The 23,303-nt window shown below is 54.4% G+C and overlaps 1 protein-coding gene across 13 annotated transcripts in view; it reads right to left on the bottom strand.

Annotated features, from left to right (window-relative positions):
- Positions 1-535: 535 nt before the first annotated feature.
- Positions 536-23,303, bottom strand: part of DNM2 (dynamin 2) — a 79,812-nt gene continuing 57,044 nt past the window's right edge. For 2 of the 13 annotated variants that reach the window (XM_033133992.1, XM_033133994.1), the window contains exons 12-21: positions 22,796-22,866; positions 19,617-19,668; positions 18,758-18,769; positions 14,821-14,934; positions 9,399-9,508; positions 8,171-8,282; positions 7,457-7,621; positions 3,853-4,085; positions 2,584-2,835; positions 1,107-2,020 (exon numbers count right to left, since the gene is read on the bottom strand). In XM_033133992.1, the coding sequence (XP_032989883.1) occupies positions 1,954-2,020; positions 2,584-2,835; positions 3,853-4,085; positions 7,457-7,621; positions 8,171-8,282; positions 9,399-9,508; positions 14,821-14,934; positions 18,758-18,769; positions 19,617-19,668; positions 22,796-22,866 (1,188 nt within the window). In that variant the 3' untranslated portion in view covers positions 1,107-1,953. Of the gene's footprint in view, positions 667-1,106; positions 2,024-2,583; positions 2,836-3,843; positions 4,086-7,456; positions 7,622-8,170; positions 8,283-9,398; positions 9,509-14,820; positions 14,935-18,757; positions 18,770-19,616; positions 19,669-22,795; positions 22,867-23,303 lie in introns of those variants that run through there. The other 11 variants (XM_033133990.1, XM_033133991.1, XM_033133988.1 and 8 more) reach the window with 8 other exon arrangements.

Below are 23,303 nucleotides of genomic sequence, written 5' to 3' on the forward strand. Positions count from 1 at the left end.
TTGTAGCACTTGAATGCAACCCTGGGATTTTTCTGGCCCCACCTGTCCCCTACTGTAAATGTGCCTTAGCCTGAGCCTTCCAGTTGCACCAGCACTGCCTGGTGCAGGAACGGGCCCAGGAAGCAAACTTCCCCTTCCCTTCCCCACTGGCCCTAGGAGCCAGGTGGTGGTGGGAGGGGGGCTTGCGGCTCATGAGACCCTATGCCTTCCTCTCCTTGTCACTCAACCTGAAGCCTGTTGCTGCTGCTGGGGTGGCCAGCTCATGCCAGGGGCTGGGAAGGAGACGAGACTGCAGTGTTCTTGCCAGGACAGTCACTTTATTAACAGGAAGGGGCCCAGCCCCTCGGCCCAGCAGGGGTGGGTGTGAGGTCTGGTAACAGAATTCCAGGAGAGGAGCCTGCAAGACCACCCGCCCCTCCCACTGCAGGGGCCCCAGACAGGGTTGAAGGGTAGCCCAGCCTGCACAGGAGCCTCACAGAACAAAGGGTAGTCTGCCTGGGGACTGGAGCCAATAAATTATGATCATAAAATCACAGAGCCTGGTGATTGGGGCTCAGGGAAACCAGCTGGGACAGACCTGCCCCCAAGGGGGCAGCCAGGCAGGCGGGAGAGGTCTCCCACGAAGCTCAGAAGAAGGGTCTGGCGGGAGCCGATGGAGGTGGTCGCCTGGGCATAAGAGAAAAATCAGAAAGCAAAGTTTAACTGTGTCATCGGCTGGGCCAGGCCTGGGGCCCTGAGAGGGGGAAGTGCTCAGGACTGCAGGGTGGAAAGGGGGCCTGACCACTGCAGTTTGGGGTGGAGGGCTAGGATCCCTTTTCCCTTCAGTGATTCTGACGCCTGCCCCAGGCCTCTGTGTGTGTACTGTGGTGGGGTGGTGGGGATTATCTGCCCCAACTCCTGAGTATTAAGGAAAGCAAAAGCTGTCCTCTCTAGAGCATGGATTCCTCTAGAAGTGAACCCTCATGAGTGAGGTGTGGGGGGAGCCCATGGTAGGAGGGTGGGGTGGGGTCCTCTTCAGCGGTCTCCTGGGGGAAGGCCCTGCTCGGGGAAGGCAAGCAGCCCACGTCCTCAGCCTGAACACCAACACAAAAGGCCCACACAGCAGCCACCAGAAGCTTCTTCCCTTTATTTTAGTTTATTAATAGGATACAGAGTGCAGGCACTTACAGTGGTCAAACCGAGCGAGGAGTGAGCGAGGGTCTGCTCAGAGACTGGCCGCCTGGGGCCCGCCCCATGGGGGAAGCCTTGGTGGGAGCCAAGAGGCCCCCGAGCCTCCGCACCCACTCCGCCCCAAGCCCAAGCCACCCTGGGGACCCAGGAGGAGAAAGGGGCAGAGAGAGGAGAAAGACAGCGAGGCCGGCAGTGCTGAGGGTTCCGGACCTGGCAAAGGCACCTCTGGCAGCCGAAGCTGGGCCGTGCAGTTAATACGGCCAAGGAAGGAATATGTACAACTCGGGCAGGGCAGGCAGTGCTAGGCTGGTGGGCCTGGCTTGCCACCAGGCACTCCCGCTGCTGAGAATCGGACACACTCCTTGCGCCCCAGCAAGGACTGAGGGTACAGGTACCCTTGGTACCTAGTTTTGAGAAGGCCTGGTCTACTCAGGCTTTCTAGTCCAGAGAAGCCCCTTGGGCAAGACTTCCCCATCCCAGCTGGGATTCCTCATTCAAGATGGCGCTCGGGGTACAGCTCCCTTCTCTGCTACCAGATGCCCCATCCCCCAAAGTGCAACACCCCAGCTGCCCCCGCCCCGGGGATCCAGGGCCCCTTCATTCAGTGCTGTGTCCAGCTGGGGATGGGGGCCAGGCCAGCCCGACTGGGCAGGGTATGGAAAGAGTCGGGGAGCCTGGCCCCGACATGGGGATGGGAGGACGAGGAGTGGCAGAGGGCCCAGACCACTGAAGCTCCGGCACCAAAGGTGCACAAGGACCCCCCGAGAACATGCCCCCCGCAGCCTAGTCGAGCAGAGACGGCTCGGCTGGGCGGATAATGGTGGGCCGGCTGGGCGCAGCCGGGGGTCTTCTGCTGCAAAGAGAATAAAGACAGACAGGGAGGGGGAGACGCCAGTGAGGCAGGAAGCAGGGCAACAATGAAGACCCAGGCCCACCACCCTGCCCCGGGTGCTGCCCTCTGCTGCCAGGGTTCCAGGTAGGAGTCTGCCAAGCCCAGGCATCGGTATCCTCGCCGTCCCTCGTTCTGCTACTCTGGGCAGGTCCCCCACCCACCCTGGACTCAGGTTCCTCATGGGACAAATGTGGGAGTCTGGCATGCAGGGTGGGGAGAGGAAGGCCAGGCGGTGCCGTGACTGACGTGTGTGTGTCCTGAGTAAGGAAGCAAAGGCCAAAACCAGGACAGTCCCCACATGAGGAGTCTCAAGATCCGTGGGGGGGTCTACCCGCTCAGGCAGAGGCCAGGCCTGGAGCCCTGGAGTCACCTGACTCGACCATTCCGTGATTTTGGGCAAGGGACTTGGCTTCTCTGGGCCTCAGTTTCCACACCAGTCAAATGGAGATGCTGGTGACTCCACTTCCTGCAGGGTGTAGGCTGGTGGCTCTAGATGGCAGGTAGTGAGGGGGCCAGCTTACCTGGGCACTCCAGGGGGGATGCCGGGTGGAATCCGAACGGGCCGAGATGGGATCTGAGGCGGGGCCGAGAAGGGGTCATTATTGGCAAACACGCTTTGGGGTCCAGGCCGGGATGGGATGGGGGGTGCTGAGAAGGAGGCTGCTACCCCCACGGGCACGGGCATCATGGGAGGCCCCGGGGTGGGGCCCCTCACTGCTGGTGGCCGGCCTGGCGGGTGCACGCTGGACGTGGGTCGGCGCTGTGGAGTGGGGCTGTGGAGGAAGGAGAGGGTGTGAGCTGGAGATGGTGAGCAGGAGCACCAGTCATGCCAGTATGGCCGCCTCTGTAACGGGCGGGCACCAGCTACCACCCGGGGAGATGCGAGTGAGTGCCTGGTCCTGGGCATGGGGCAGTGCAGATGGACTGCGATCCTCCGCCCATCCCCGACCTGTCCTCCCGCCCAAAATGCCTGGCCACCAAGGGCTCCTGCTTCCCTCTGACCTCACTCCCGCAGACATTTCCCTCTCACTGGCCTGGCTCGGGCCTCCCTACCTCCATGACTCCTCCAATCCACCCTCCATAGTCAAAGATCCTACCACAGCCCAGCCCTGCCCTGCAAATGCTTCCAGAGGCCGCAAGCCCCTGCCCTACGAGTCCCACAGGCTCCCCCTGGGCCTGAGCACCTGCTGCTCCCCAGGCTGGATCCTGTGTCTTCTCCCTAAGTAACTCCATGGTTCCCTAAAGTCTCAGTGGGGCTGAGACCTTCTACGAGCTTTCCCTGACCTACCCTCTCCTCCTACCATCTGCCTCCTAACCGTTCCACTGGTTAGGTGTCCCTGCCAGATACTCTGTGAATTGCCCACGTCAGGGTCTCACTTCCATCCAACAGCTCTGGGGCAGAGGGGAGGGGATGTGCTCTTTATGTCCTATGCCCCTCCCGGTGTCCCTGCACCTGTGATTGTAGGCTGTACTCTGTGCCTCAGGAGACTGACCCCTATGGCTGGTGTCGCCCAGGCCTCTTGCCCTCTCTGGCTTCCATTTGGGCTAAAGCAATGGAAGGCGCAGGAGACAGCTGGCACTTGAACCCTTCTCTCTTCTGGTCCCTTCAGGTGAGGTGGGCTAGCAGCTCCCATTCTCACTAGCCCTGGGTGCTGTGCCATCCGGGTCAGGCCCCTTCACCCTGCCCACCCGTGGGTTGTACCCTGATGAACACACGGGGTGGGGTGGAGGGAGCTGGGAGCCCGTAGGCAGCAGCCTCTGTAGCATGCGGGTGACCAGACCTCTCGGACCTGTGGCTGCTGGTGTTCTGGAGCCAGGTGTCATCAACAGGTGGGGGCACAGGCGTGGACACGGTGCTGGTGCTGATGTCCCCGATGATGTTGAGTGCCTCCTTGAGCGCATGGTACATGCGTAGCATGTCGTCCCGCCGCTGGGCCTGGTCGGCCGACTCCTCCATAAGGCTGCCCTGGTCTGCCGACGAATATAGGTAGGCCAGGAGCTCGTGGTGGATGAAGGCCTTCGTCTGGGGACAAAGGTCAGAGAAGTCAGGACTTCCCACCACACCGCCCGTGAACTCAGCCGACCATTGCAAATGGCTGGAAAAGCAGCCACCATACTGGGTCGGGCATTCTTTGTCTTTAATTTATCGCAGAACACATTAAGATATTTAAAATGCAGGTGAGCTTTCCACCCAGCAGTGTTCCATATGATTCAAGGACGCTTTCAAGTGTTCTTCCAACCCATTTCAGGAGATTCTTATTAAACTTATTCCTAGACTCTTACTTCTTTTATTGCTATTTTTTCTGCCATCATTTTGTCTTCAAACTGGCTTTTGTTAAAAAACAACAGCAGGTTCTCCAATAATGTTTGTTTATACTGTTGATGCAATGTCATAGGAACCTAACTCTTATTTATTTATATCAATTAGCCTATAGTATTTTTTTAAAATTTAAGTATAATTGGTATACAATATTATATTAATTATATTAGTTTCAGGTGTAAATCAATTAGCCTATTGTAAAATTGTTTGTTTTTTTTTTAAAGATTTTATTGGGGAAGGGGAACAGGACATTATTGGGGAACAGTGTGTACTTCCAGGCCTGTTTTCCAAGTCAAGTTGTTGTCCTTTCAATCTTAGTTGTGGAGGGTGCCGTTCAGCTTCACGTTGTTGTCCTTTCAGTCTTAGTTGTGTCGGGCGCAGCTCAGCTCCAGGTCCAGTTGCTGTTGCTAGTTGCAGGGGACACAGCCCACCATCCCTTGCGGGAGTTGAACCGGCAACCTTGTGGTTGAGAGCCCACTGGCCCATGTGGGAATCGAACCGGCAGCCTTCGGAGTTAGGAGCATGGAGCTCTAACCGCCTGAGCCACCGGGCCGGCCCCCTAAAATTAGTTTTGTTATACCTTATTTTGCTTAAAGTTGCAGAACCTATTGATGGTAAGTGAGGACATACTGTACTAGTTTCTGTTCATTAATTTTATACTTAGTTCCTGAATCCTCCTATGGGGTACAGTAGTTTTTCAGTTTCTCTTCTTGGGGTTTCTAGGTTCACATGTTCATGTGTACATAAGCTTCAAGAAATAGGAACAATTTTTCCTATTTTTATAATGTTCACACCTCTAAATTATTTTTGTTGTCTAAGTGCATTGGCTAGTAACTCAAAAGAAAGTTAAATAAAAGTAGAAATGGCCAACTCGTTCTTGATTTTAGAGGGGATGCTTCCAGAGTGTCCCCATTCAGGTCAAGAGTGGCCTGAGACTGTAAATACATAAATTCAGTGGCTATCCAATACCTGTTATGAGGTGTCATAACAGAAGACTCCTATAAATTGTCTATATTGGAAATTTTCTCAAACTTTCAACATTTGCAAAGATGATCATAGTTTTTGACTTGCGAACCATGTGAATGCATCAGCTATTTAAACACTTAAATTTTGAGAAACTAGTAAAAGGAAAAATAAAATATAATCTTAAGGTACAGTGAAAACTCCTTTGTTTACTCTGGCCTTAGCTCCCGACTTCCCCTTCTAAGAAGCTTATACAAACTCCCAGAGATTTCTATGCGTATACAATATGTATGTATTTCCCCTCGGTTTTTACACAAATGGAGCCTTCCTGTATATTCTGTTTACTCCATACCTTTTGCACTTAATAATGAAAGTAATTATAGATATGGAGATATTCCTCATTCTTTTTTTATGTCTGATAGAATGGATATTCATTAAACAGGGTATATTAAATGGATGGAAATTTCCAATATTTGGCCACTACAAAACAATGCAGAAAAGAATAACCATGTATGTGCTCAACTGTCATGTGGCATGTCTCTGTGGGAGAAATTCCTGTAAGTAAAACTGAAGGGTCAAAGCATATATGAATTTAAATTTCAGAGCTGCAGAATGATTTATATCATAAATCTCATCTAGCGCCTGCCCAGTGGCTCAGGTGGTTGGAGCGCACACTCCTAACGCCGAGGTCGCTGGTTCGATTCCCACATGGGCCAGTGAGCTGCGCCCTCTACAGCTAAGATTGTGAACAACAGCTCTCCCTGGAGCTGGGCTGCCATAAGTAGCCAGAGATTGGCATGAGCTGCCGTGGGCTGTTGAGTGCTGCCTTGGGCTGCTGACTGCTACCGCGGGCTGCTGAGTACTGCCACGGGCTACCATGTGCCGCCATGAGCGGCCAGCGGCCAGTGTGAGTGGCTGGCAGCCATCATGAGCAGCCAGCAGCCAGCAAGAGCTGCCATGAGCTCCTGCACACAGCCGACTGATGACCAGCGACCGACTGCCTCAGCCGGTGGGGAGTGCAAGGCTCTTAATACCAGCATGGGCCTGGGAGCTGTGTCCTACACAACTAGACTGAGAAACAGTGGCTTGAACCAGAGTGTGTGTGGGGGGGGGAGAAGTGGAAGAAGTGGGGGGAAATCTCATCTATATGTGAAGAATATACCAGGGCACCCACGAAACTTAAGACTGTGAAGAAAGGAGCGAAAGGGAAGAGACAGGATTTTTGCTTTAGATGCTGTTATACCCTGTTTCCCCAAAAATAAGACCTAGCCGGACAATCAGCTCTAATGCATCTATTGGAGCAAAACATAATGTAAGACCCGGTCTTATTTTACTGTAATATACGACCGGGTCTTATCTAACATAAGACCAGGTCTTACATTAATATTTGCTCCAAAACATGCATTAGAGCTGATGATTCGGCTAAGTCTTATTTTCAGGGAACCATGGTAGTTAGAGCTTTTTAGTCATAACACAAATCAAACCTGGTCTAGATAGATTCCTGAATATATACTGCCGAGCAAAAGGCCTGAAAGTGTGAACCACTGAACCCTCCCTCCCAGCAGCCTAGAGTGGGAAAAAATATAGCTGCATTTCACCAAAGAGAAGCCTAAAGCCCTGAGAGGCTTGCGAGCCCAGGGGGTAGGCAGGTAACTCCCTAGAGTAAAGGTAGGCTGGGCCACAGGCCATCGGGGCCGAGGCTGCCAACACCAGACAACAATTGGGGACAGACTCAGTCTGGCTTTGAATCCCACCTCCCACTCCTCTGAGTGGCTTTGGACAGGTTTCTTGACCTCTCTGGGCCTCTGTTTTCTAGTCTACAAAATGGGGGTGATAGCAGTCCCTCTTCTACGGTTATTGTAAGACTAAAAAAAATAATTTAGAGAAAGTGCACACGTGTTGTGTTAGCGTCAATTACCTGATTAATGGGAGCGTGGGCTCCATGTGGCCTGCACCTTCCAATTTCCCAGGACAGGCTAGGAATCCTGAGTTTGATGGTTAAAAGGTGGTGACTCACTAATTTTTGATTTGATAGTGTGTTCAGGTCAAATACAGCTGTAGCTGCCTGAGGCCCTCTCCGAGACTGGCGGCCCTGGGGGACAGGCACTCACGTTATTGATCATGAGGTGCATGATGGTCTTTGGCATGAGGTCGCGGATGGACTTATTGATGATGGCCACGTACGAGTCCACCAGGTTGCGAATAGTCTCCACTTGGCGCTCCAGCTGCGGGTCCATGGAGAAGGTGTTCTCCTGTGCTCCGTCCTCGTTTTCTGCCTACAAGTGGGGAGGGGAGGCGGTGAGCGGTGACCTCAGCCTCAGGCGAGCGTGGGGAGTCTCCCGTCTTTGGAAATTGCTTGCCCTGTCCCACCCACAACCAATCCTCCAGGGCTGGCCCCCGATGGCCACTTTGGCACCATGTGGCCCTGCCTACCCTTTGCCTGAGCTGCCCAAACGGGGGGACCACGGCCCAAAGTGGACTAGATCTTCTCACAGGGGGACTGTAACAACATGTTAATTTGGGGACCGAGGGTGGCCATGTTCACTCTGCCTCAAGGACAGGAGGAGACCAGATCAGACAGGATGCAGTCCCTATGCATCTTGTCCTTGCCTTGAGCTGGAGAATCTTCTGGGCCCTGATGACAAAACCCTCCCCTACCTTTCTGCTTTGTTTGCTCGAGGGTATTGGGCTATGTGCCTTCAAAGAGTTATGGCAAATACAGCCTGGACATAACCCATCCTGTGAGACCCCAGTCCCCGTCCTCTACAAGATGGGGTTAGCTTAGCCAAAGGTATGCCAGCCAGACAGAGCGGGCGGCTCCTCACCTGGTCCTTCTCGGGGTAGACGCCAGCTCGGAGGAATGAGGCCTTCCAGCTGTCCACGTCCTCCTGTGAGTCACAGGCCAGCTCTATCTGCCGCAGGTCCTTATAGACGTTCCTGTGAGGGAGACGCACGTGCTGACCCTGACCGTGGGTGCAGGGAGCTCCGGGGTCTGAGTGACCGGGATTCACTTAAACCAGACACACACACCAGAGGCTCCAGGATGGCAGCAGCACCTGTACCCTATGCTGTCCCACAGGGAAGGCATGGCTGAGACGGCCAAGCTGCCCCAAAGCCTTGGTGTGAGATTTGGGTTTGAGGTTAGGCACGGCCCTGTGACAGAGCTCTGGCCAACTGGTGATCAGTAAGTGGCTGCCCTGAGACTTCTGGAAGAAGTTGTGAAGGGAAGGGCATGCCTTTGTTGCTATTCCTCCTCTTCCCTGCTGCCTGGCACATAATCAGGATGGCTGGAGTTTCCCATCCAGGGCAGCCAGCTTGGATAGAGAAGGAAAGCTGAGGAGTAAGGAGGGCCTAAGCCCAGATGCCTGTGGAGCTGCCCTGGATGGGAAAGTCTGAACTTGATTTTTATAAAACCCCAAAACTTCTATCTTGTTTCTGCTACCATTATTCTGGTTTTTCTGAACTCTTAAATGATACATTCGCTAATATCTTCACCCCCTGCACTGGGGGCACAGGGCCAGGGAGGTGGGATAGCTGCCTTGATGTCACACAGCCCAGAAGAGTTTCCCAACAGGCCTGTCCCACTGCAGAGGCAGGATCTCCCACGTGCCCCCGAGGGCTTCTTAGGCAGAGGAGGGAGGGGGGAGGCAGATGAGCCTAAAAGAGCTATAAAGGTTTTTGGAGCCAGCTAATGGCCAAAGTAGGTCTCAGAGCTTCAGACCTGTCCAGAACAAAGCAGGACAGAGCTTTTCTTACACAAAACAGGAGGCTTGACTGGAACTGGTGGTACAGACGGGGGCGCCTGTGAGCACCTGGGTCAGGTCCATCCCTCGCCTGCTCAGAACTCTCCGCGGCTTCATCATTTCATCCAAGTCTCTGTGCAGAGAGGTCTTCCCTGACCACCCATGGCATTTTTCTGTTTCTCACCTGACTCCCTTTCTAGAATGTAAGACTCCATGGCAGGGACTATAAACCTCAGAAGTGCTCAGTGGATGGTGTTGAATGACTGAAAGAGGCCATCGATTCCCCCCCTGGGGCCCCATGGGCCCTCACCTCTGCTCTGTGTTGAAGATGGCAAAGACGTGCTTGTTGGACATGAAGCCCTTCTCTACATCACGGATTTTGAGGTTGTCCAGAGGCAGCATGTACTTCTTCTCTTTTTCCTGAGGACGGAAGGGGTAAGGTCATCCTGGGTTGTTTAACTGAGCACGTGAGGATGCCCAGGGCTGGACTCAACCACGAGGACCACTGCTAACACCTGATGCTTCCCATCCTGGTTGCTTTACTCAGATGAACTCATCAGCCACCATCATCCCCTGCCTCAGCCCTGCCCCAGCCCTGCCAGCCTCCTTGATATTCCCTGAACTTCTGAGGCGAGCTCCGGCCCCAAGGCCTCTGCACATCTGGGGCTGCTACCTTGAATGTTCATCCCTCCCAATGCCTTTGTGGCTCCCTCTTTGCCTCCTTCAAGTCTTTGCAAAGAGGGGACCCTCCTGGCAACACCTGCCCTGCCCCTGCCTGGATCTCCCTCCCACTCCCACTTCTCCCCTTGGCACTTCCCCTCACGACACAACACACCATATATCTTGCTCATTAACGTAGGTTGCCATCTGTCACCCGGACTGAATTCATCAGATCCTCGAGCGCAGGGACTCCTATTTTAGTCACTGCTTACATTTACACACAGTGACTGCTCAAAACTGGCCAGCTCTGACTCTACGCAGAATCCACTTCTCCCCTCCAGGCTGAGGGAATGAAACCATTAACTCGGCTATAGCCTCACCACAAGACTGAGAGTGCGTTATCACTATGTTCCCACTTACAGAGGGGAGACTAAAGCACAGAGGGGCAGGCAGGGTGTCAGGGGCAGGGCTGGGATTTCGGATGATCCCAGAGCTGGAAAGCAAGGCCCCACCAAACTGATGCCTGAAGCTTGAAACCACAGAAGTGTCACTCGCTTCCTAAGGGCAGCCCCGTTCAGGAAATACCAACCAACGGCCGGGCACAGCAGCCTTGATGGCTTCTGAAGCAACTCTGAGAGGACAGGTCCCTTGGCCAAGGGCATGGGCCTGGTGAGTCACACTCCAGAGTCCAATGCTCACCCACCAAGCACTTACTGTGTGCCCAGCACGGGGCTGGTGCATCATTGTTAGTCCTCACAGTAGCCACCTGTGGGTGTGGTACGCATGCACATACTAACTAGGTTTTCACATGAGGAAACCAGAGCACAGAGCCACGTGACCCACAACAGCTCTCAAGGACCAATGAGAAGTGCTGTTTGTCCATCAGCTCACAGAAACCTCCCCATGTCTGCCAGGGAAGCATGAAGCTCAAAGAAGGAAGTTGGCTGCCGGGGCCACACAGAAGGCAGAGTGGACCACACTGGGACATGTGCCCCAATGCCAGATTTTCTCCACCGCCCTCCTGGCCTTTTACCTTCTAGGCAACTTTGGAGACCCACTCCCTCACCCAGCAGTTCACTTCTTTTCACCTATCTTGTCCTTGGCTCACAGTAAGGCCCCTGAAAGAAGCCCCATATGGCTGATGCTTCCAAATTTAAGAGCAGCCAGTGATGGAGGGAAGGGGGCCGGGGCTCCATGGCTGGTGGGGGCTGGCTGAGTTTCAGGATTATGGACAGGGAGGCAGGAGCAAGCGGCAGGCTTGGTGCGTGGGCTCAGTCCTTTGGTGTTAGGAGCTCAGCGAGCTCTGTCCCTCCTTGACCATGTGTCCTTGGGCAAGTCACTTCCCCTCTGCCTCAGCATCTGTCAAAGGTAGACAGGAGTCGTGCCCTCCTGGTTTGAGGTGAGGATTCACACAATGTCACAATGTGTGAAAGTGCTAAGCATGAGCCCACCATAAAGCTAGTGCTTACGAGGCACCAGGGGTTTTCTTTTGTCTGTCTCGCCCTCGTGGCTCAAGGATCGGCCTACCAGGCTTTAAGCAGGGGGCGAAGCAGGACAGAGCGCTCTTCAGGCTGAGCCACAGTCAGACAGGAAGAAGGGCCTGGAGGCCACTGAGATAATAGCCCCTATATTCAGGCTTCAGATTCGGAGTCCAAGGGAGGGAGAGTGGTAAAGAAATGGTGTACCAGTTATCCCAGGCAAGGCCTGGGATCCTCCTACTTCTCAGGGAAGTTTTGGGGGCTTTAGAAGGGGCCTGACCAGAAGTTTTAGAAGGACCTTCCTTGCCCCCACCCTGCTGTGTCATGAGGAAGGAAGCTTCCCGTCAGCCGGACAGGCCAAGGAACTGAGTCAGTCCTTTCAGACCCCAAGCGAGACGCTACATCTGGAACCGTTTATAGTGATTCCACCCAGTGTACGGCGGCTGCCTCCCTGATGTTGCTGGCGCGCGCGCATGCGCACACACATACACACACACACACATAGAGGCATGTGTGCGACACACACACAGGCACGCACGCACACACAGAGGCATGTGTGCGCCTGCCCCCACCCTGACCCCCAAGGAGACCGTCTCCTGCACACAGAGGCTACAGATCCAAACCCTCCCTTCTCCCCACCCCCTCCTTAGGATTTCCTGAAAACCCACAACTTTCTCCAGATGCAAGCCGGCCCAGCCTTGCCACGTCAGAAGAGCCAGAGCAGATTGTCACGGGCAAAGCAGTGGCTTCCTCGCCTGCTTGGAGGTGCTGAGGCATGGTGGCCCTGCTGCTGCCTGGGGGGCCCATGGGATGAACAGCCGGCCCCGCCAACCCAGTGTTCAGACTACCTGTTCAGGGGGCTCTGAATGTGTACAGTAGTCTGCACATTGGTTAGGCTGGGCTCGGGCCAGCGGCACGTCAGGACTGGGCCCCCCAAACTGCTGCCACCCCCTCAGAGAGGCAGACCTGGAGGTGAGTGTCATCGCCCACCACCCTGTTTCCCACCGGGGTGGAGACTTGGACAGAAGATTCTGCAGTCCAGAAGGGCCTGGGGGGTAGAACAGGCACCAGGGAAGTCAGAAGGAGCCCCAACACTGAGGTTGGGGGTCCCTGGCTGAACCACCCTACTATTCCTACCCTGTGCTATAACCACTTCCTCTTATTTATTTTTTAAATAAAGCAATGTGGATAGACGCCTTGCCCCTCTCCCAGGCTTCTCTAAGCCACAGGGGTGGCCGCCATGTGTGACTGAGGGTCCCGACTGAGACACTAACTTGGGAGGGGTACAGGACCTCACTCCTGCCCCTCCCGATCTGAGCCTGCTTTGTGTCTGGGGCACACACAGGGCCTCTTTCACAGGCCTGCTGGTTCTCATTACTGCCGGCGGGTGCTCCACTTTCTTCCCAACACTGCCCCTGCCTCTGGTCTGGGGCCCCAAGGGAGAGTCTGGGGCTCCTGCTTTCAACCCCCAGATGAGGGGAAAACAAAGGGACCCTCCTTAAGTTCAAGAAAAGAAGCTCTGAAAATTGGACACACAATGGCACCATACAGCGCACTAAGCTGGGGTTTGGGCCCAGAACTTATTCTACAGCTGCTCAAGGCTGGTGTCAAGCCCTGGGGACTCCCAAGCCCAAAGGCGGGGACCAGCCCTGGGCTTGCCTGACAGCTGACAAACCACAGAGCAGGTTGGGTTTCAGACTGTGGGGGCGGAGAGACGGGAAAATGCAAAAGCGTCACCTCACCCCTCACCCGGCCATTTTGAGGAGCTAATCGGGCCACATGGGTTCCTTGAGGAACACCTGGTTGCTCTCCCTCCACATCCCAATACTACGATGCTGTGGAGTCATGGACAACCCCGCACCCTCGTTTAGAAACAGCCACCCAGGCAGGGTCCCTCCCTTTGGGGTATCAGAGCTCCTGAGGCTTCCAGAATATTCTAGGGGTGAGTTTCTGGCCTTGTGTGGAGTAGGATGATTTTACCCCTTATACCCTCCCTTGGAGGAACCACATCCAGCCTAGGCTGTGGGGCAGTGGTCCAGGCCTGGGCTGAGGTGTCTCATGGGTCAGAGAGCTCATGCTCTTACCCATCATAGGAACCCAGTTTTGCTCTGTGAAATGGGCAGAGTCACAGCTTGGAGCTTCAGTTTCCTCACTGACAAAGTGTGAAGATTTCCTGAGGAGGAGGAGGAGGAGGGTGCCCTTTACATGTAGCCTTGGTGGGCTCCCCAGCCAGTGAGCCTGGAATAGGATGTGGGCTTCATAAACAAAAGGGCCACAGACGGGCCTCAACAGACCTCTACCTGCCTTCTCTCAGAGCCTAGGCGGAAGTATACATGGTTGGACCCAGGCCTGCCTGATCCTGCATGGTGTCACTGAGGCATCTGGTGTGGGCCACTTCTGCAGGGGGTCTTCCTAAACCCCAGGTAGGATGGCTCCAGGGGCAACGGGAAGACTGAACTCTCTTCCAAGGGCATCTGCCTGTGCCATCCCAGTTGAGCAGGACACACAGCGGCCATGTATCCAGATTCTGGTCAGGAACACATGAGCACCCTTATTTCCGTTCTTGGGGACGCTAGAGGCCACATGGTGACGGGCATGGGGGCAGCCATCTTGGACTGTGAGGGGAGGCAAAGCCTAGGCTCTGGACAGCCTCGAAGCACAGGACCCCCAAACTCACCAGGGGCCAGCAAGAAACAGACTTCGGTGTTTGTAAGTGCCTTCATTTTGGGCTTCTGTCACAGACATCTACTACCGCCCTGGCCAACAGGGTGACGCAGGAAAATGACAGACACACAATGCCCTTTGCAGGTGACCCTCAGCCCGTGACAGTGGCAACAGGAACCAAAGGAGTGGTTTCACTCCTCGGCCACTATGCCACAGTTATGTTGTTCCCTGAAGAGAACTAAGTAAAGAAATGGGACACCCAGGATGGGAGGATGGGCCAGGGCAGAGGCGGAGGAGGGACACGGACAGACAGGCTGCCCACTGGGCCGGGGGTGCACTTACTCACAGCCGCCTACCCACAGGTTTATGGAGACCAGAGCAGAACTCAGCATGCAGTGCTGTTCCTGGTGCTGTTTTGTGAAGCTTCCCTCTGTCCTTCTCATAAGGACAAGCACATGTGCAATGTTCTAAAGACAGACACTATGGCTAAGCACTTCGCAGTTGGCAGGGGCCACTCTACCCACTTCACAGATGAGGAAACTGAGGCCCAGAGAGACTATGGGCCTGGCTGAGTCTATGTAGGTTGTAGATCACAGAATCCCAGCACCCCAGAAGTCTGCCTGTGAGCCTAAGTCCCTGACATTGGGCTGTGTCCCCTCAGAGCCAGGGTCCCCCTTGCTGTGACTTTGGAGGCTGACGTTAATTTCCAGCCTGCCAATGGCTCCAAAGGGCTGGAGATGTGCGATGCCTGGCACACCCTCCATTAATGGTGAGCTCTAGGCACAGTGGCACTTGGGGAACCTTTCTTTAATGAACGAATAAATGAAAGAACAAGCCAGTAAGTAAATGACTAAAAGAGTGCGTGGACAAGTAAACAACCACCCAGACCACCCATTTTCGCCCTACGGCCACATCATGCCGGCTACTCACCTCCTCATCCTTGTACCAGGACAGAGACTCAGCCGTCAGCACAAACCAGTACTCCTTGGAGCCACCCTTCATCAAGCTGATGTTGTTGATGGTCAGCCAGCCCCTGCGGATCACCTAGGGGGAAGGGTGCAGCTCAGTGGGGGACCCATCGCCCAGCCCGGCCCACCCCCAGCACAGCAGCCAGTGCCCTCGCGCCCAGCAAGGCGGGAAGCCAGGGGACCGTGGCACAGACACCTCCAGCCCAAAAACAGACAACCCAACTCCGCCTTGCCCCAAGTACTTCCCGCTGGAAACTGGCATGAGGCGCTCGGGTAGACAGTCACCCATGCAATGAAGCGGCTCTTTTTCTCTCTTTTCAGGAGCCAACCAGCAGATGCTCAACTCGCAGCCTCAATTCTGCTGCCTGCTCTGTCAGCTCATCTGCTCAGCTTGCCAGGGCGGGTACTCAGTGGGTATAGGGACCTGCTCTGACAATCCACCCCCCCGATCCTGGGGCTCCTTTCCCCACAGGCTCTTTGCAGAGTATAAGGATACAGGGACGCCTACACACAGAGGGCTGGGGACAAAGGTTTGAGCCCAGGGGACCTGCATGGTATATGCTCCATGCTAGCCTCAAGCCCCACGTCCCACTTTTCTCTGCCTGACACGTTGGGGTTCTGGGCTGGGACACCCCATGGAGGGGGCTTATCAGGCCGTAACTGTCACCTGAGTGAGAGGCAGAACCCAGGCCTGTGCAGGAAACTCACCTGATAGTTAAATGCAAGCAGCCTGGGGGGCCATGCTCCCATGTTCCCTGGACCATGGAGGCACATGTGGGTCAGAGCCCTCCACCACTCTGGACGGGGGACCCCGGGGCAGTGGGAAGCACATGGAGGCACAGGAAGGGTCGCCCCAGGCCAGGAGAGCGACAGACTGGGCCAAGCTGCAGAGGGTAGGCTGCGTGTGGCTAGACAGCTGGGAAGGGCTGGTGGTGTGATCCCAGATTGGGGTGGGGCAGGAGCACCCTAGATGGGGCTGCAGGGATGCCTCTGGGGCCCACATACCTTCCTAGTAGGTGGGTCTCATGAGGGGCTTCGCCCTGCCTACTCTAACCTGCCCCCAGGCCTGTTAAATGTTAATAGGTGCCCAGTCCGTGGCCCTCATCTCTCCTGGGACTGAGTGTGGGGCTCTCAGCACAGAGCCCATGAAGGTGGAGGTGGCCACAGAGCGCCCAGAAGTCCCTGCCCAGGCTGGGGACAGCATGAGCTCCACCTAGGAGCCCTTGTTAAGGCCAAGAGCACAGACTTCTCCATATCTGGGATGATGAGACCAGCACTTGAGTGTTGTGGCCATCAGGAAGCAGGCAGTGACGTCTGGCACCTGCCCACCCATGGGCTCCCTGGTGGGCGAGGGGGCAGAGGCCATCAGCCCCAGCAAGATCATGGAATCCTCCCCGGCATCAGGGTGACCAACTCACCCCGCTTTGCCCAGGACACTCCCGTTTAGCACTAGAAGTCTCGAATCCTGGGAACACCCTCACTGCTGGGCAAAGCAGGACAGCTGGTTATGCTGGGGTAAGGCTGGTCTCCAGACTTAGGCCCAAGGCCATTCTGCATGGGACCTGGGAAGGAGCCCCTGCATCTGGCCACCAGCGCCAGCCCGAGCTGTGTGGCTCTGGTCATGCCTGTTCCTCTGCTTCCCCAGCGGCAGGTGGGGGGTCTTCCCTGACTTAGTCCCGACCCACAGAGTGGGTGCTTCTAACCTTCAGTTCAGTCACTGATTGACAGCCAGGGGAGGGAAAGAGGCGGGGTGGAGAAACAGGTTTTCCAGTGCTCCCCAGAGTTCTCCAATGGCGAGGCCTCCACATTCCCGGGTCCAACCTGGTTTCCGAGGGCAAATGTGCCCTGACCATCCCTTGGTGGCCTGGCTTGCCTGCATCCACCCTTGGTTAACAGTTGCCACAGCTAGCAGGCAGGGCCTTGGCTGTGCTGTAGGGCATGTGGCCACGGGGTGCAGGCCACGCCAAGAATGGCGCATCTGAGCCTCAAGGCAGGAGGTTGCTTGTCAGGCCTGGAGAAACCCCTGAGGTCTCTTCTCCCTCAAGCCACCCAAAGAGCTACCTTCATGGGGGCCCAACTGGGGTCAAAGACTAAATTCCACCCCAGGATGGTGCAAGCTGTGGGTGGCGGACACAGGTGCTGAATCTAGAGGAAAAGGAGTACTTGGTCCTCCTCATCCAAAAGCCAGATTTGTGCCCAAGGGGACTGGGCTTAGAACGAAGTGGGGGACGGGAGTGGGGTAGGTAGGGGAGACAGAAGAGGCAGGCGGGGCTCCCACACTCTAGGGTGTACAGCAACAGGCATGCCGGGGAGGGTGCAAGGGCCACAGGGACAGACAGCATGGGCAGCAGGCAAGAAGCAACACAGCTAGGGACCACCAGCAGGGTGTACCAGCCTCCTACTGGGTAAGGGTCCCAACCCCCGTCGCCTGGTCAAGGATGGCAACCAGAGCTGGGATACTCAGGGACCGGTCACACTTTGTGGCCAGGGGTGTGGAATCCATCAGGAAAAGAATGACTAAGCCTCTCGGGTGAGAGGGTGTAGGGAGAAGCAGGCCCCTGGGTTCTTTAGAGGCAGGAAGTCATTCAAGTTCAAAGAGGGTTGGGGGTGACACATGGGAAAATGGGAACCATGGGCCAACGGTAATCCATTTATCCTGCCACTGTCCCACCACCCCACTTTGCCAAACCCTGGCCCTTTCTGCATCTTTTGAGAGAATTCTAGGCCCTGGGCACAAGTGAGACCCAAGCACAGTATCAGATCAGCTACTAGAAAGATCCTGGGGCCTCCAGAAGATCCCTGCCACAGGGCAGCAGTGGGGCCAGACCACTGCCTCAGTGGCTGGGGTGGGAGAGTATCCTGGAAAAGGAGGCCTGTATTAGGGCTGGAGGCCCAAGCCGTGCTTTCCGAGGTGGAGAGCTGGGGCTGAAGCCAACTGCCCAGAGGTGGGCACCTTGAAAAGAACTCTCAGACATGTGCAGTACCTGCTCCCCACTGGGCTGGGCCACACACGGAGAAGAGATATAACCTACAACAGGGATGGCAAATACCACTCAATGTGGGGGCTACACCAAACAACGGGTAGGAACTGCCCGGAGTCCTGTACTGAGAATTCAAGGCTCAGTGGGAAAGGTTGCTAGAATCAACTAGTGAGGTCTGCCACAAGCAAAGGTATGGGATGGGGACAAGAGGAACAAAAGAGCTTAATCCATCTTCATATCTGCCATGGAGGCAGGATAGTGGCAGCATTCAGAAGAGAGATCCCTGATCAATTAGTCATGTCTGTCATGGGACTGTGTCACATACAAAACTATCACATGGGAAAAAAATTTTTCTTGCCAGTTAGTCACATCTGCCACAGAACGGGGAGTGGTGGCATGTTTAGGAAAGAATGGCAGGATTGATTAGTGGTGTCTGCCACGGATGGGCACATGAAAGAAGAGAGGCACAAGGGAAAGAGTGCTGCTGGATCAATTACTAATGTCTGCCATGAGCACAGGAGAGGAGAAATTTCTGCATGGTGATGTCTGCACTGGAATTGGAGTGGCGGCAGTGACAAGTTCCAGCAGGGCTTGAACAAAATCTTCCCTGGCCAGGGATGTGAGGGGAGGGAAGTGTGGGGTGTTACCCGAGTATTTGCCATCCCTGACCTACAGGAAACCAGGTCAACGTGTCAGGAATGGGCTGGAGGGGTGGGCCTCTCACCAGGGCATGTTAGTGTCTGTGAGTCAGCTTATGCCCAGGGCAACACGACATTGGGCATCAGCTGTGGCAGGGGGTTTTAAAGTTAGATTTTTAGTTGTTTTGTTATTTTTGGGGGAAGGGAATGTTAAGGGGTGGCAGGATGTCCACCCTACTAGATTCTCTAATGTTTGCTACCACACTAAGTGGGTACTTACCAAAATCTCCCCCTTTGAAAATGCAAAGTTAGGATTGTGGATAAATCAAAGAAGAGCAGGCGGAGGAAAAGAGACGTAAGGGACATGAAGGAATGGAAAAAAAGCAGGAAAAGCACAAAAATGGGAGGAGAGAAGAGCAGAGGAAAAAAACAGCAAAAGAAAAAAAATTACATGCTATTAATTATATTCATGGTGTTAATATTTAATTCATTATCATCTCCTGAAACAAAAAAGCAACAACATATGTATTACCTACAGCAAGCGCAAAAAAATCATGCAGTGGTTACAGCCTTCTTTTCCAGAGGGCTCTATAATCGTGCAAGATAATCAGCAGAGTCCCACCTCCCCCAACGATGTGGAGAAGCAGGGGATATTGGCAGAAATTTTTACAAAGATGATGATTTTCTCAAAAAAAAAAAGTACCTAATACTCGCAAATATAAGGCTGTTCCTATTTCACAGGCCTCTGGCTGGGCACAACATCAAGGAAGAAAACCCTGTGTGTGGCTTAGGGTTTCTCCAGGTGTGGGGGTCAAAGCACCTCCAGTCTCCTCACTGCTCGTCACAATGCAGCCTCCCATAGGCTCCAAGTCCTCGGAGCTGGTAACCCAACGTGGCCACAGACACCATGAGTGATTGGGCTGCCCTGAGGGTCAAGTTCTAACCATGGCCTTAGATGTTCAGACAGGGCCTTCCAGATGCATAAAATCTGCCCCCTTGGCCCTGCCAGAGCTTTCTTTGGCTCTCAGAATCTGGTGGGACGGGCCACAGGCCAAGTGCCATCACCAGGCTCAGTGGTCCCTTAGTGCCCTCCCGCCCCTGCCCAAGGGTGGAGCTGCGGGCCCTGGAGGGGTGGCTACCTGGTTGGGAATGGCTCTCTTCTTGTTCAGCTGTGTGCTCCTCTGCTGGGCGCTGAAACCAAAGCACAAAGAGGCTCGTGTGGGCAAGACGCCAGGAGGACAAGGAGCAGGAGGCTTTCATGGCCGCATGGGCTATGCTCCCACATGAGGAGGCCAGTGACCAGTTACGGGCCGAGTCAGAGAGAAGTCCCCCTGCACACAAAGGGCTGCCCAAGGGAAAGAGCTCAGGTTCACGGGATGGGAAAACGCACGGAGTTAAACCGAGGCTTTTAGGCCCTGACATCAGCCACTCCTGAGTACCAGCTATTTCCAGAAATCAGTGGGTCCTGGAGCCTCAAGAAGTGAGCATGAGAAACTGGATTCCCAGGTGGCTGGAAGGTAACCATGGTGGCTTCAGAGTAATCTGAGCGCCAGGCTGTTTGGGGGTCCTCCCGCTCTCAACCCTACCCCTGACCCCAGCCCAAGTCCTAAGTGGTTCTGACTTGAGAGATCAGACTGTGGGACAGCTGCTCGCCAATAAAACATCACTCATCTTGGATGGCTGCTGGCCCAAACCAGAGGACACTCAAGGTCAACAGGGAGTGTTTCTACAAGGTCCCTTATTTGTCTACAGTCTCAGATCTTTTTTTCATCTATCCTGTTTCCTAGCTAGTTCATGCCAGAAAATGACTGCAGATGAAGTCCGCATATCTTGTACATGGGCAGGGCACCTACTCATCTCGCTTATTGTCCTAATACATTTCCTACTTGGACAATCATATCACCATCTGCAAACAATTGACATCTCCTATTACTAAGACGTCATATTTTCTTATCGTATTGCTTTAGTTGGACTTTCAGAACAATACAAAAAGGCAAACCACCTTATTTCATTCCTTTACTGACTGCCTCTGGGGTTTTACCTTAAAGATCAAGCGGGCTGCTGGGTAAGCTGTGTGTGTGTGCACGCGCAAAGGAAACAGCTTCTGTTTCAGTAAAAGTTGAAACATTAAGAATGGTGGCAGAATTTTACCCAATGATTTTCCCAACAATGAGTTTATTCAATACGGTTTTTTCTCGGGGCCATTTTTAATGTTTAGAGGACAGTGGGAAGGCAGCCCAGAATATCTAAGCAAAGGAAGAAATTTGATCAATGTCTGAAGCAGACAGGACCAAGCTAAGCCACACATGGTGATGGCTGAGTGCTAGAGAGGTCCCAGATATGGTATTTCCTAAGGGCTTCCTGGCTCCCTCCTTTTCCTGGAGCCACCGTGGCTGCACCTGTCCCTTGCCTGTGCCCAATCAGAGATTCCTCACTGCCCTGGGCAGGGGTTAAGTCCAGTCTTTCCCTTGGTTTGCAGGGGCCTCCTGGTGATGAGGCCTGGCCTCTCACCTCCTCCTTGCATAGGTCTCTCCATGCTCCTGCTCCTCGGCTTTCCTTTCCTGTCTTATAATGCTTTCTTGGAGTCCCCTGCCTGTCATCTGGCTGTCATAACTTCCTCAAGAGGGTCTCTCCAGGACTCGTGCTTTATACCCCTTTCCCACAACCCCTCACTTACTCTACTTTCAAACTCGCATCTTCCTGTGACACTTTGCTCAATGACAAGGCGTCCCGAGCCTCTGGGCTCGGAAGGGGCAGGCCCAAGCTGGCTTGTTCACTGTGCTAGGCCAAAGGCTCTGAGACAGCACTTTATGGCTGTTCAGTGGGCCCTGGGATACCCCACCCAGGGCTGGAGCCCTGGCTTATACCTGGGCCCCAACCCCAGCCATTCACACACCGGGAAAGGCACACAGCAGGCAATACCCACCAGGTCACCAGCTGCTCAGTATGGTAACAGCTGGGGGAGGTGGGAAGGCCCAGGAATCCAGAGGAAAGAGTGGAGTGGTCAAAGGAAAAACAGGAGAGATTGTGAGAAGGAACTGTGGATGAAGTGTGAGAAGCAGAAACATCAAGGTGAGGAAAACAGCAGCAAACCAAAGAGGGGGAGCCGGCATTTTCAGCCCACACACATCTGGCTGCTAGGGGACCAGAGCAGGAGGGGCTACTCCCCAGGTTCTGAGAACCCCACCGGAGGGGCGGCCCATGGCTAGGGCCCCTCAGCCCACCTCCAGCAGGGACAGCCCAGCTGGGGCCCAAAGCTTCTGATCATGCCTTCATTCATTCACTCATTCATTCCACTCACCTACCCTGTGCTCAGCACAGAACAGCTGCCCAATCAACTGTGTCGAGTGCACTAATGAATGTTCTACCCGGGTAACTACTTAGCCCAACAGAGAGATCCCTGAAAGACCCTCTTGCCCCAGCCTGCTAGCCCAAGACTGGGCTCTAGCAGGCCCCTCCTCAAAGAAGCCCCCCGCACTCCCAAGGCCATGCCAGAAGGCCGCCTTCTGGACTCCCATGGGCCCTCCACAGCCCTGCCCTGTCACTGAGCACACTGTATCTTAACTGCCCATGTGCATGTGTGTCCCCAGCACAGGACTTTCCTTGAAGGCTGGGGATCTGGATCTGTGCTTGCTCACTGCTGTCACACAGGGTCTGGCACGGAGAAGGCACACCAGCAATATTTGCTAAATCATACAAGGGAGTTGGCTACCAATGGTCTGTTATTTTATTGGGCTCAGGCAAGATCTTTGTGAGCTACCAGAACAATCCACATGGCACCCAAGCTCGCTGAGGGGGGCCCAGGAGCTGATGGAATAATTGGATGACGCCTGAGACCACCAGCATTTATGTCTATATCCAGCTGAAATCAGAGCTCCCTGATCTGGCCCTTTATCCAGGTCCCACGGAAGATTCTGGTTTAAAACCTATATTGTACGGATGGATGCCATGGGCAGTCCTGACCCCGTGAGACACAAGTAAGTATGGGGAGTCTGGGAAAGCTGCAGCAGTCCACCAACGGTTCTGAGAAGTCCCGTGGGAGAGGAAGCACGGGATGCTGGCTAGCCCTGCCCCCTCCTAATGAGTCTCACCCCAGGAATGTCTTTTCTTCCTTCACCTAACCACAGGGCGCCCCACAGGAGGTGCGCTGGGGACAGTGGGGATGGGGCCGCTCCTGGCCCAGGCAAGCTTCCAGATACTCTCACCCCAGGACCCCGATAGACCCTCGTGCCCCAGCCCACCGATGGAGTCCGAATTCGACTGTGTGGGAGCTACACTGGAGGCCGCCCCACCAGCCGCTATTCTGAAAAGCACATACTTGGCAAATCCGATGAAGTCCTCGTGATTTGTGTTGATATAGGACTGCTCGATGTCGATGAGAAGAAGAATCTGAGGGAAAGAAGGGGTCACTGTACGTTCAGACGGTCCCTGCCTTCCCATGGTTTGATTTACGACTTTACAATGGTGTGAAAGTGATACACAGTCAGTAGAAAGCGTACTTCCCATTTTGAATTCTGATCGTTTCCCAGGCTGTCGACATGCGGTACGACACGTTCCTGAGATGCTGGGCAGCGGCCGTGAGCCGCAGCTCCGCGTCAGCCACACGATCACGAGGGTAAACAGCCAATACTCTGCAGTGTATTCTTTGTGTTAGATGACGTTGCTCAAGTGTAGGCTGATATAAGTGTTCTGAGCACTTAGTAGGCTAGACTAAGCTATGATGTTCTGTAGGGTAGGTGTTAAATGCATTTTCAACCTACAATATTTTCAACTAACAATAGGTTTATCGGGACCGAACCCCATTCTAAGCTGAGCACATCAGCTGG

This window comes from Rhinolophus ferrumequinum, chromosome 18 (genome assembly GCF_004115265.2).
Source record: "Rhinolophus ferrumequinum isolate MPI-CBG mRhiFer1 chromosome 18, mRhiFer1_v1.p, whole genome shotgun sequence".
In the NCBI taxonomy this organism is placed as follows: domain Eukaryota; kingdom Metazoa; phylum Chordata; class Mammalia; order Chiroptera; family Rhinolophidae; genus Rhinolophus; species Rhinolophus ferrumequinum.